Source organism: Lissotriton vulgaris, chromosome 3_1 (genome assembly GCF_964263255.1).
Source record: "Lissotriton vulgaris chromosome 3_1, aLisVul1.2, whole genome shotgun sequence".
NCBI lineage: Eukaryota > Metazoa > Chordata > Amphibia > Caudata > Salamandridae > Lissotriton > Lissotriton vulgaris.
The window spans coordinates 1,423,550,742-1,423,563,818 of NC_141689.1; the positions used below are offsets into that span (position 1 = coordinate 1,423,550,742).

General features: G+C 44.6%; 1 protein-coding gene across 3 annotated transcripts in view; it reads right to left on the bottom strand.

Annotated features, from left to right (window-relative positions):
* Positions 1-213: 213 nt before the first annotated feature.
* LOC147727988 (17-beta-hydroxysteroid dehydrogenase 13-like) overlaps positions 214-13,077 on the bottom strand; it is a 373,656-nt gene continuing 360,792 nt past the window's right edge. Inside the window, exons 7-9 of one of the 3 annotated variants that reach the window (XR_015309355.1) lie at positions 1,058-1,732; positions 605-1,017; positions 214-499 (exon numbers count right to left, since the gene is read on the bottom strand). Coding sequence is in view for 1 of the 3 variants with exons in the window: in XM_086961900.1 (XP_086818026.1) it covers positions 1,642-1,732 (91 nt within the window). In the remaining 2 variants the exon portion in view is untranslated. Of the gene's footprint in view, positions 1,733-13,077 lie in introns of all 3 variants that reach the window. The other 2 variants (XR_015309354.1, XM_086961900.1) reach the window with 2 other exon arrangements.

Genomic DNA, 13,077 nt, shown 5'->3' on the forward strand with positions numbered 1-13,077 from the left:
AGTGCACGCTTTTAACGATCGCCCTCACTCTATCTATCGCCCTAACTCTATCTATCGCATCACCACAGCATCACTCAGCACCACCACAGCATCACTCAGGGGCACCACAACATCACTATGCTCTACTACAGCATCACTGAATGCCACAGCATCACTCGTCGCCACCACAGCATCAATCTGTACAACCATTCAACAACAACTGGTTCAAATATGTTCTCTCAATATTTCAAGCTTTATTACAAATGTCACAAAAAGATGTTAATATTTCAATTCTGTTCTTGTATTTTCGTCACAATAAAATACACTGAACATAATCTTCACAAAAGTCATTTACAAAAGTTTAAGCTATTACCATTATAAATTTCAATAACTTTTAAGAATTAATTATTTAAAAAAATAAAAGCCATTGTTATTTGTAATATCAATACATCTAAGTCACGTAAATACAACACATATTGCATTACAAATGCTATAGGTGTCACATTTGCGAAAGTTAAAACTATTGGCATTGTAAATGACACAGCTATTAATTTCCAAAACCAACACATAAATAAAAAATGTGTCATTTACAATACCAATAGCTCAAAATTTCCTAATGCGAGACCTATTGCATTGCAAATGCTTGTTTAAATTTGCATGAGCTTGTTTCCACTCTGGCTGGGGAGACAATTTTCTCCACATTAGATTTGGCCAGAGCATATCATCAGATATTACAGGAAGAATCGTGCCATTTAACTGCATTTGTTACCCCAGAAGGATTGTTTCAGTTCTGCAGAATGCACTTCGGGCTGGCCAGAGCAGCATCTGTTTTTCAGAGATTGATGAAGAAAATGTTAGGAGGTGCCTGGAGGGCCCTTGCATTTCAAATCAACATTTTGGTCTATGGAAAAAATGAGGAAGAACATCTTACTAATTTAAGGGGTGCACTTCAAAGATTGCGGCAAAAAGGTTTGACTCTAACAGTATCTAAATGTAAATTGAATTGTGATGAGGTGGAAAACTTGGGACACAGCATCGCTAGGAATGGAATTAAGCCTAAACAAAATCATGTTAAAGCTGTTGAGGATGCCAGGGTTCCAAAGACTAAGGAACAATTGCCATTTCTGGGCCTTACAGAGTATTACTATGGATTCATCAGTAACTATGCTGCCAAAGTTGAGTGTTTACGTAAGTTGTTGAGAAAGAACAATGAGTTCTTATGGAGGGTAGAACAAGATCAGGCTTTCATGGATCTCAAGAAAGAACTGGTCAATGCTCCTTTTCGAAAGTCATTTGATGTTGGAAGGGAGTACATTGTTGCAAGTGCTCATGTACATGCTAAGTCTGCACCTTAATTGTCCACAGTCAGGGCACTCAATACAAATTCTAGACACTCAGTATCCTTTAGCCAATTAAACATATACATTTATTAAAAGACATTTGTTATACAGAGCATAACTGTTTGGAAACTAAGTCATGTAAAATGTCCTGTTTAGTTTCAAGTAATAAGAAGACAAATGTAAAGCCATTTTTATTATTATTACAACTTATAACAAAGTGCCTTTTTGTCACAAGAATGAAGGTCCCATGTCGACACTCTTTGTTTCTGTATCGCATCTCCTTGGAATATTATGGTGCCCGTTTCTGATGAACTCCTGTCTGCTACTTGACTTTGTTGTGGGATCCAACAAAGGCATCAAATTTGATATCATGAAGGTTGTTCAGAGCTACTATAGCCCGCTCAGGGATGAAACTGTGTAGAAATTAAAACATATTGGATTAGTCACTAAACCTTAGCACTGGTATGATGATAAACTTCCAATGTTTATTCTTTTTCTGCTTGACCTCAGCTCTGCTTTTGACACAGTTCATCATTTTATAATTAAGCATGCTCGTTCCTCACTATATAGTCTGGGAACTGCTCACAGGTGGCTATCCTCCTACCTGTCCAACTGATCTGATTCTGTACATTCTTCTTTTCTTCTGTCCCTCTCTCATCTATATTGGAGTCCTCAGGTTTCGTTTTATCTACCCCCTCTGCATCCTCTCTTTTTTCCATAATTTCTTTGTTAGACTTTCATATTAATTTGTATGCTGACCATCAAATAACTTCCGCCCTCCTTTTTCCCAAATCCTGTTTATACAGTCTTTTCATGGTGGTCTTTCTGTTTAAGTTGAGTTTGCAGTTAGCGCTCATACGCTATCTCTTTTTGACAATATATTATGTCTGAATAAAACTAAAACTCTTCAGAGGGACTTTTAACTCATTCATTACTTACCATTGGTTGCCTTCACTGTCACTTTATTATCTTGCTTTTCGTTATTGCGTCCGGGAATCACATCCAGTTTCACTTATCTACTTTTGATTGAGCATGAACCAAGTACTGATTCATTTGTTTATAGGTGCCCTTCTGAGCTAAGCGTCCTTGGTTGCTCTGTCTCCCTCCCACCATCCGTGGTCTTGATTGCCAAACGATTTCCTGTGCTGTTTGTCCATCCCACTCTCCTTCTGCTGCCTGCTGTCCGTTCTTTTTCTACCCCCCCAATTCTGCCCACCTCCAATGTTGGTTATTGGGGCCTGTTTCAGCGTAGTCCAGGCAATAGATCTGCAGTGAGAGGCTAGAGGGTTACAAGACCTTCTTTCCAGGGTTTAGATTAGGCCACATTAGAAGCGCTCCCAACTGCACATTTCCTATGACCTTGGGACCTATGCTTCGACAGCAGATTAGCTTTGGAGGGCGGGTCCGACCTGGTGCATTGCCCCTTGCCACGTTTGCTTGACTGCTTGGTGTGCAAGGGTCAAGGACTCAGGCACCTTTCTGCTCCACGACCTCAAACAGCAAGAGCAATCAGCTGCTGCTTACCCTGGATTTCAAATCCAAGCCACTTCTGCACTAAGTACGGGATCAGAGAAAGGTCAAGCCTACTCCACTTTGTGCACAGAAAACCAGCTCTATGCTTTCAGCTGTGATCTGCCAGAGCATTGGCTACATAAAAATCAGGGGCGGAATCCAGGCACCACTGACACACTTCTTCCAAGCCTCACTTGTTTCTCTATTCCTTTTTATAAATCAGATTTTTCAACCCGTTACTCATTCCGATTATTTTAATCCGCATGCTTAGTGCAGCTTGTTAGGAATGGGGGTCTTTAGTTGCCAATGATATACACATTTGTCCAAAAAGGGACCCTTGCTTCTAGTCAGGGTAAGGGGGCCACACTCCTAAATAACCCCTGCTCACGCCCTTGGTAGCACGAGCAGGCTGGCTTATCTCAGAGGCAGTGTGTAAAGCATTCGTGAACACATACAGTAATACAGTGAAAACACTACAAATGGACACCACACCACTCTAGAAAAGTAAGCAATCTTTACTAGACTTAACACAAGACCAAACAACAAAAATCCACAATACTGTAATCAAGATGAGTCTTTAAAATTGTATAAATAGCTCAGTTCACTTTAGATTGTAAATGCAACACTTTACTCTCACAGTACCTGGGCTGCGTGCCCGATTGAGCAGTTTGCTACCTCAAAAATGCATGATACATGTGGCCCTTTGTCCTCTTTGGGGTTTGTTTGTTTTGCGAAAGAGGAAACAAAACACGTCAGTTTTGCTTTTGATGTGACAGGCACACCTCTAAAACAAGTATTGGCAAAGCCAATAGGTCTCGCCTATACAAGAGCTTTTGGGTATGTCAACAGGCTTTAGCCATGTTATAGAGCAGAACAGCTGCTGTGCAGCATAGATAAAAGTGAAGAAAAAAAGTGCTATAATGAAGTTAGTGTTGGCCACATCATTCCCCAAAACTCTACAAGATGGCCAAACAAAACAGCTACAAAACCAATAGCTTTTGCGTAGGCGAGAACTACTGACTTTGCCAATGCTTGTTTTCTGCTTGAAAGTGCTGGTGATTTCCTCCTAGCCACATTAATCGTTCCCAAGCTGGAATTCTTTCATTTCATGTTCGCCATTCCTTATGCCCCGCTCCCATCTTCTGTCCTCCATACTACTCTGAACTCACTACCTCTGCATGAAATCTTGGTTTGTATATTTTCCCTGCTCTTATATTTTCCCCTCACATGTCATACACATTTCAAAATCTGCCATTGTCATCTTTTTTCTCTTCACACAATTGAATCCTGTATAACATTCTGTAACCAAATTACTCATCCACACTCATTTGCCCTTGCTCTGACTACTGTGCTTGTTAGCTCGTTGCTTTACCCTCATATCCACTTTCTACACTTGTCTACTGACAAAGCTGCTGTATGCCATCATTTCATGTACCTTTTGTGTCCTAAAAGTTGCCTTCTTCCACTAGTCTTGGCTGGCCCCTCATTTCTGTTAGTTTTCAAATTCTGCCTTAACCCTTTAGTAATTACTTTTAGGCCCTTCATACCATCTTCAACTTAATATGTATTTTTTTTTTCATATCCAGTACTTTCACTGTATTTCGTGTATCTGGGTACAATTTGACAAAAAGAGCTGATTTTATTAAAAATAAAAAAGCTATGCCAGCACATCTAATATATAAATATATGATTCTATATTGTCAAGATCCTGGTGTATATTCTACATGAAGCTTAGCCAGACCAACCCCTTAGTATCTCTAGGCCAAGCATACCTCATAATGCGCTCAATTGAAGCGTGATGCTCTGTACTCCGGAAATCGGACCCGCGGCCTAGTAACTACTGAGGCCTGGTCGGAGGGCGCTGGGCCGAGGACCGCCTGGACACCTGTCAGCTGCGTAGGCATTACTGACGGCTGTGCTGTGCTTCCAAGGGCGGTGGTGCTTCTGGAGCATAGGGATAGATTCATCAACCAAAATCGCGATCGCAATAGTTACGAAACTGCTACTGCAATCGCAATTCTGTTCCCGCAATTCATGATTGAAAAACCAACCAAATTGCGAATTCGCAAAAAATATTTTGCGAGATCGCAATTAAATTTGCAGAATCAACGTGGAACCCCCTTTGCGATTCTGTAATAGCGATGTTCCACTGATTCTGCGAAATAATTAGCGAACTCACAAAATATTCGCAAATCCAATTCATCAAAAATCGCAATTAGTGGAAAACCCCCAAATCGCTATTAGCGAGGCGCTATTTAAGGAGAAGTCAAACCAGGGTGTAACGATGAAGTTCAATTTGAGGGAAAAAATTTTTTAACTGTAAAAATAGGCGGGGCAAAACAAACGCACTTAAGGAGACACATTAGGAGCATGAGGACATTCACAATGCCAGGTCTATACATCGTGGCAAGGCGGCTGAGGTTTCAGCGTGCAGCCCGGAACCAACGATGAATTCAGGAGGGCATCTTCCGGCTGCGGATAACACTCCTGGGCCAGTGTGATGAGGAGATCTACTCGAAATAAAGACTGAATGGGGCAATGATTAAGAAGCTCATCAATGACCTTGACCCACTGATGCAGCACCCAACACGGAGGACCAATGCCGTTCCCACCCATGTCCAGGTCCTGTGCTGCCTGCACCTCCTGGGCCTCTGGAAGCTTCCAGGGGATAGTTGCATATGCAGGGGGATCTCCAAGAGCACACTGTCCCGCTCCCTACGGAGTTTCCTGGATGCCATGCTGAACCGGATACACCATTACATAACCTTCCGAAACAACCAACAGGACTTAAGTCAAACAAAGCTTCAATTCTACAACATTGCACAATTTCCCCATGTAATTGGATGCATTAACTGTACCCACATCCACATCTGCCCACCCGATGAGACAGAGTACATGTACCGGAACCGCAAGTCCTACCACTCACTGAACATCCAGATGGTCTGCAATGCAAAGACAATCATCACTGACATAGGGGAAACATCCTTTACAACGCAATTTTTACCACGCAGTGCCTTTACGACGCAACTTTTACAACACAAACCATTACAACGCATTGCGCTGGGGGGGCGCTCTAGGATAGGGAATAGGTTTAATTTACTATCCAACACCTTCCCTACTATCCACGGGGACTGGAGTTGGAATAGTAAATTAAACTATTCACTATCCAGAGCCCCAAAGCACTATGCGTTGTAAAGCCATGCGTTGTAAAAACTGCGTTGTAAAGGCATGCGTGGTAAAAGCATGCGTTGTAACGTCATACATCCCTGACATAGTGGACCAAAACCCGGGGAGCACGCATGATTCCTTCATCTTCCGGCACAGTGGCATACACACCCGCTTGGCCAGGGGTGACTATGGCGAAGGACACCTCCTAGGTAAGTACACATGCCCACATACAGTACGTCGAGACCATGTAGCTGCGCATAACAGGCACTGACCCTCTGCTCCTTTCAGGTGACAGCGCCTATGGCCTCCATGAGTACCTCCTCACCCCATACCTCAACCCTGCCACACCACAGCAACGGCGTTACAATGCTGCACACATTTGCACTAGAAATTGATTTGAACTGACATTTTGCCTGTTAAAGAGCCGATTCTGCATCCTACATTAGACTGGTGGGGCCCTCAAATACCAGCCTGAGGTCTGCTGCCGCATCGTGGCCGTGTGTGCCATACTCCACAATATTGCTACCAAGTGGAGCATACCTGTGGAGATCTCTGGCAGTGAGTAGGAGGGGGACAACCGCCCACCTGCACATGTGCATCATGCACACGGGCAGAATCCTGCAGAAGGACACAGGCGCCGCAACCCAATCACAATGAACTATTTCTAGTGCACCCATGCCCCTCACACAACACTGCACTCATGCATGCCAAATGAAATAATGACATGAGTCGGATTTACGTTTGAAATAAATTCTTATTGTTTTTTGCACAATTATATTTCTTTAAATTCTTTTTTCACAATACATGACAACTGTATTTCCTCATACAACCCCATGATAGCGAAGCAGGCGTGCTTGTCTTATCAGCATGGCACTGCTGCTATGGTACATAAAATCACTGGCGCCTCCGGCCAGACGCACCCAGTTGCCTCTCCACATCCTCCTCGCCAGTATTGGCCCGTGATGCTGCACTGGGCCTGGTGCTGCGGCGGCGTACGGTTTCCACCTGTACGGACAGGCTGCTGAGACTTGATGTGCCTTTACTGGCATCATCCCCCCCCCGCATGGCCATGGCCACACGCCTGCTGATTCTGGACAGCTGTTGTGACCTGTTCCAACGCCCTGGCGTCATCCTGGCAGCATTGTACCATCTGAATTTGCATAGCATAGCCAGGGACCAGCACGAAAGTTGGGAGGTCGCATTACCAATCAGATGGTTTGATCTGGTGTATGCTGACAGCCGGGTCAGCAGCTGGTGATGTCCTGCTGTGACACCATGATTTGGCTGTTCTCCCTGACAGCAGCCGTCAGCACCTGCACGCTTTCCGTGAGCTGGCTCACATTGCGCGCTGTCTTATAAAGCTGCATCTGCATGGCTGCCACGTGCCGTGCCTGCTTTTGGTGGACAGCTAGCATCCGGTGTTCTATGCCCAGCCCAGGATCTTGGACATGTTCCCCCCTGCCAGCGCGTGTTGACACGTTGCACTGATGCCTCATCAGTCCGCTGGACTGCGAACGCACAGTGGCTGTGCGACGTGTCTGCCTCCTGGGTGGTGGAGTGGCCTGTATCACTGCCATGGGTGTCACATGGGATGGTTGCTGTCCTCCTGTGGCTGCAGGGGTGGCCCTGTCCGCATAGGGAGGTGTTGGTACTGGTGCTGGTGGTTGTGATGGTCCAGGTCGTGGGGCAGGATGGCCCTCTACCTCGGTGTCCTCAGGGTTCTCCTCAATCTGGAGTGCCTCGCTGTCTGTGCTGGGTTGTCCTGCAGCACCTGTGATATAAATGGGTGCATGATTAATGATATGTATCTTGCACATGGGATGTTGCAACATGCATGCAGGCTTGCATTCCCTGACTGGCTTTAGGGATATGTTTCACTTGACAGGTCTGGCTATGTGTGGCTATCGGGAAACTATTGTCACACTACAGGTCCCACAATGCAATATGGCATTTCAGATGTGCATGGCCTGCATTACTGGGGTTATCAAATGGCTAGCTCTGGAGGCGTGGGCATTGTTAGGGGACGGGGTCGCAGTTGCATGGCACTTACCTTGGGATTGTTGGGTGAGTCGGGAGGTGTCCAGCCGGGTGACCCCCACGCAGGCTGCAGGGTTGAGTGTGTCCTCCACCAGGTCTTCAAGTGGAGTGTTGGGCACAACTGTGGGGTCGCCTCCTCCCATGGCATGTTGCTCCCCCAGCTTCTCAGCAATGCGCTCTTTGGCACGATCTCTGAGGTCATACCACCTCTTCTTCAGCTCATCAATGGAGCGCTGGGTCACTCCAACAGAGTTCACCTTGGACCGGATGCGCTGCCAAATGTGCCTCTTGTCGGCTTCAGGCACCTTCTGTGATTCCTTGCCAAACAGCCTGTCATGGTCCCTGCTTACATCCTCGATGAGGAACTCCAACTCCTGCTCAGAAAATGTTATTTTGCGTTTTCTGCCAGGTGCACTGCTTCCTGCTGCTTCCTGGGATATTCTGGTTTGGTGAGTGTGTCCTGTTGTGGTGCTGCAGGATGTGTCTGGTGGAGCTCTGTGCTGTGCTTCTTCCACTCTCAGGCTCTGCGTTCAGAATGAGTGAGGGAACTGTCTACTTCTATGGTTGTGATGTCATCATTGTGCTCGAAATGCGACTTCCCGTTTTTGCGATCTCGCAATTAGCGAGATCGCAATTTGCGATTTCGGTAATTGCAAAATCGCAATTTCAACATGGGAAACGGGCTATTCTGAGATTTTTGTACAATTTAGCGAAAATCGTAATCGGCAATTGCGGCCGACTGCGATTCGTTTTTTTTTTTATCGCTTTTCTTGATGCATCCTATTCTGCGAATTCTAAATTGCGATTCAGTATTTTTTGCAATTTTGAATTTGCAGAATCTGGCCTTGATGCATCTGGGGGATAATGCAAAGCCCCTGACTGGTGAAGGGAGGCCGGGCCTGATGGAGGGTGTTGTTGCGGAATGCTGCGGCCAGCGACTCTGCCTGCAGCTGTGAAAGGGTGAGGCTGATTTGTCGCAGTCGGAAAGTGGGGAGCTGTGCGGCCAGAGAGCTAGTGCGTTTGGCTGAATTGTCGGTTCTTGCTCTCACATGTGCTACAGGGTGCTGTGGACTGCTCTCACTGTTGTAAGTGGGCCTGTGGCCCCAACTCCAGGGTCAGTGTTAGACATGATCGGCTTGTGGGTACCCAATACTGCACCGACTATGCTACCTGGGAAAGCGTCAGAAGCTGAGAGTGGAATTTGGTCACCGGCCACGCTGCTTGAATACAGCACTGTGAGGTGAGAGATTGGGACCCCCCCCCCGCTTGCACTACCAATTCTCGGCTCCCTACCTTGATTCTTTGTGTACACTGTGATTGTCCTGCTAGTGGAGAATAAACTCACCGGTGTAAAGCTTCGGAAGCTTTACACCGGTGAGTTTATTTTTGGAATCTCTCTTTCTGCGCATTATCGTTCACAATATCACTACCTTTCTACATTGCGGTTTTCATTGTATTTCAGGACGCCACATTTCTAATCATTTATTACGTGTCCTGTTCACTTATCATAGCGATTGGTAAGTCCCCAGCTCTGTTTACATCTCTCACTGGCATTTACTTTCCCGATTTTCGAATGACGTTATTTTTTAGTTTTTACCATAGTTTCCCTCAACACCATGCCGCTCGGCGGCTGACACTTCGTGTACATGAAGTTTCTACAAGCGTTTTGCTCGTATCGGTAGGAGCCATTCACTTTTCTCATGTGCATGTTTCATTTGCCCAACACCTGTGGTGTATCCTCACGCGTTCCACGTTACCTTTGGCCCTGTCACTTTTCACCTGTTCTCCCTCGCATCTCACTGAAGGATTTTCATTTTTTTCTCTCCCTGTGGTACACTGTAGATATTCTCCATAGTTACGACTGACTTTCCTTTCTTTCTTTCTTTGGCTGAAGCATTTTACAGTTTCACTACCATAGCTGTATCCTCACCCCACTGTAAGAACATGACTGTTTGCAGCTGCCACATATCCCACATTGTATCATATTGTTTCCATAGATTACCCTGACGAAGGGCTACCATTGAAGCCAGAAATGCATTGGGATTTTTATTCTGAGATATAATTGAAGACCTGTTTGAATATTCTACGTCTGGATTTTGTGAATTTCGAACATCATCCTTGAACTTTATGATTTACTATAAAGACATTCAATTCAAAGCCTGAAGACTCTACGTTGTTCATTACATTGTGTGTTTTTCCACTGCGGTTAAATATTGATTCACTTGTTAAAATTATTACATTAATCAACGCTTATCCTTGTACACTCGCATTGAGTGACCTGAGCAGTGCATCAGGTGTTCCAGATAATCATCTGGCGAATACCTATACAGTATTAACAAAGGCTTGCAGGGCCTTTTTCCTGTTGCACACAACTGTATATTTATTGAATCGCAACTTCTTATATTGAATTTTTGATCATTTTGCTTATAGAGTGCAACCCGGTTGCTTCCTTTTCTCTTTTCTACAGGTGCTATTTGGGGCATTAACCCACAAGTACAGATTCTTAGAACTATTAAACACAACAGTCCACAATAAGCTGGTGCACACAGTTCCCTACAGGAAGGGAAAGTGGTGTGCTGAGTGCGGACAGAACTGTCAGCTCCGGTAATCCATGTTATGGGTGACTTTTTTACTGATGGGACCATGCATAAATGAGATGACGTGAGAATGCGATCCGACAATTCCATGGGCCTTCAACAGTTCTACTATTATAAGGTGCAGTATGCACTCCGCAGCTTGCTTGGGGAGGAAATTCTAGAGCCCTCAGAAATGCCGGCGCCTACATCTCATCCACAGGTCTACTCCCAATCACTTAGCGGCTAGACTATATGCATAAGCGCAAGAAGCCCGTCAACATGAAGTGTCCAAGGCCAGAAGTGTGCGGCAAAGTGACCTAGGAAAATCTATGAGTGATAAGCAATGACAATATAGTTGTTCTGTGATATAAATGGTTTCTTTAAATAGAAGGCATAGATTGATACACTTTAAATACATTAACATGGTATACTACACGCCAGTCCGATTATACCACTACGGGCTGCGGGATACTCCTAACTATCAACACTGTGGTACAGCAGAGGCAAACTTTGCGCACACAGCCTGGGAGTAGGAGACTTCTGGAAGTCCGTATTTAACTAACTTGAGTCTATTACAGGGATAACATTAGAATTGACCCCACTTGGGGCATTGTTGGGGTTTCGACATGGGGATACAGCAAAATGTGAGGTGCCTAGTGGCCATTGGCTTGTTATTAGCAAGACGAAGAAACGCAATGCTCTTGGATCGAGGTCCACTATCAGTGCTTAAGGAATGGCACGCTGATATGGCTCACTGCAATACACAATCAGACACCTATCAAGAGCTGCTCCCACCACAGAGTCGCCCTTGGCAAATATGGTGCCCTTACCAAGCATTTCTAGCAGGACTGGATGATAACGTAACAATGAGAGATACTGCTGCAGAAACGGCAAGGGTAGTCAGTTGAACATGCATACGTCACACTCCCCTTGGAAATGTGTTACATAGAGCTATGTTACTTTTGGAGAAGACTGCGCAAGATGTTATGCTGACCTTGTAAATGTAGATGCGCTGTACAAGAACAGAAAATGAGAAGTTTACTAATGAAATGCTTGTTTAACCCAGTGTTTTTTTTCTGTACAAGTATTCTATACTTTTGTGTCTGATGAACCGGACTGTAAATTGTACTATTGCAGAATCATGTATCATGTGCTTGCAATACCATAAATAAAGGGGGGGGGAAGTCGACTATCCATGGACAGCCATCTCAGGTACAGGAGCTACTGGCTCCCGCCATCAATTTCGAACATGCGAATGAGTGTTTGGAGGATCCCTTGCAGAGACCAGGTATGGGCACTCTGTTTTGTATAAGTGATGCAGGTCCTCCTATAGTTCCAACAACATGAACAAAGCTAAAAACATTGTCTTTTTATGCAAAAAATGTGATCTAATTGAGAAGTTTTTTGGACCCACATGAATATAATGTAATTTATAGTGTTATCCTTTCTGAAGCTATTTGGAGAGTAAGTAGTTCCGGCACATATGAGGTACCATAGTATGCAGTTTAGCTGCTTTTCCAAGTTCCATGTGTCTCAAGCACCAGATGTAGTCTTTTGCTTCCTTTACAAAGATATTCATTGCCCTAACTCTGATGGCAGGCTGGTGAGATGTTCCTTCGCTATCTTTGAGTTGTGGCTGAGAATGGTAGCATCTTCTACAGTAAGGAAACCCATTTGTCCTCAATGTATGAAAATAACACCTTCACCTAGCAAAATTCTAAAAGAATGCTGGATGTTGTATTTTTATAATCAAAAAGGCAGGGTAGAAATCGTGGGAGCACTCTCCATGTCGTGGCGAGTGCCTGAAAATGATCACACTTCTCTATATACAGGATTGTAGTCTAAGGCAAAGCTTTTTTAGAACTTTATAGATCTATTGCGACAAAACATGGTAGCATTCTAGTTGAGGATAAAAAGATGCAAAGAGGTCCACTGTGTTACCCATTGTCGTTTATTAACATTACACCTTAGCAGCAGAAAAAATATATGCTCCACCTGAGATAAAACTTCAGGTTAATTCGCCTTGACATGTTCAGCACCATATGGCGTTGAAACCTATGTTTTTTTACCAGCTCATCTAAATAATATATTCTTGCATTAGAGAAAATGGCTTTGAGACCCAGCGACTCCCCAGGACATTTTGACACTTGTGTTAACTAAAATACCTATTTGCTTATTGGTGAATAAGGTGACATTTGAGGGGATAGACCCTTAGTGTTCCCCTCTAGCCTGGGAAACATAGTATTTTCTCATCCAGCCAACAGGCAACCCAGATCGAGATTATAACTATTTGCCAGTGCTAGGCCGTCCCCTCCACTTAACGTTGACTTTGCTCCATCGGTGTGGTTGGCAGACATCTGCCTCAGTAGCTTTCCTTACCCCTGGGCCATGTGGTGGGACTGGGAGAGGTTAGGGGCATATCAGTGAGGGCCGGCGATAATTATCGCTCAGTGCTCTTAGGGGTC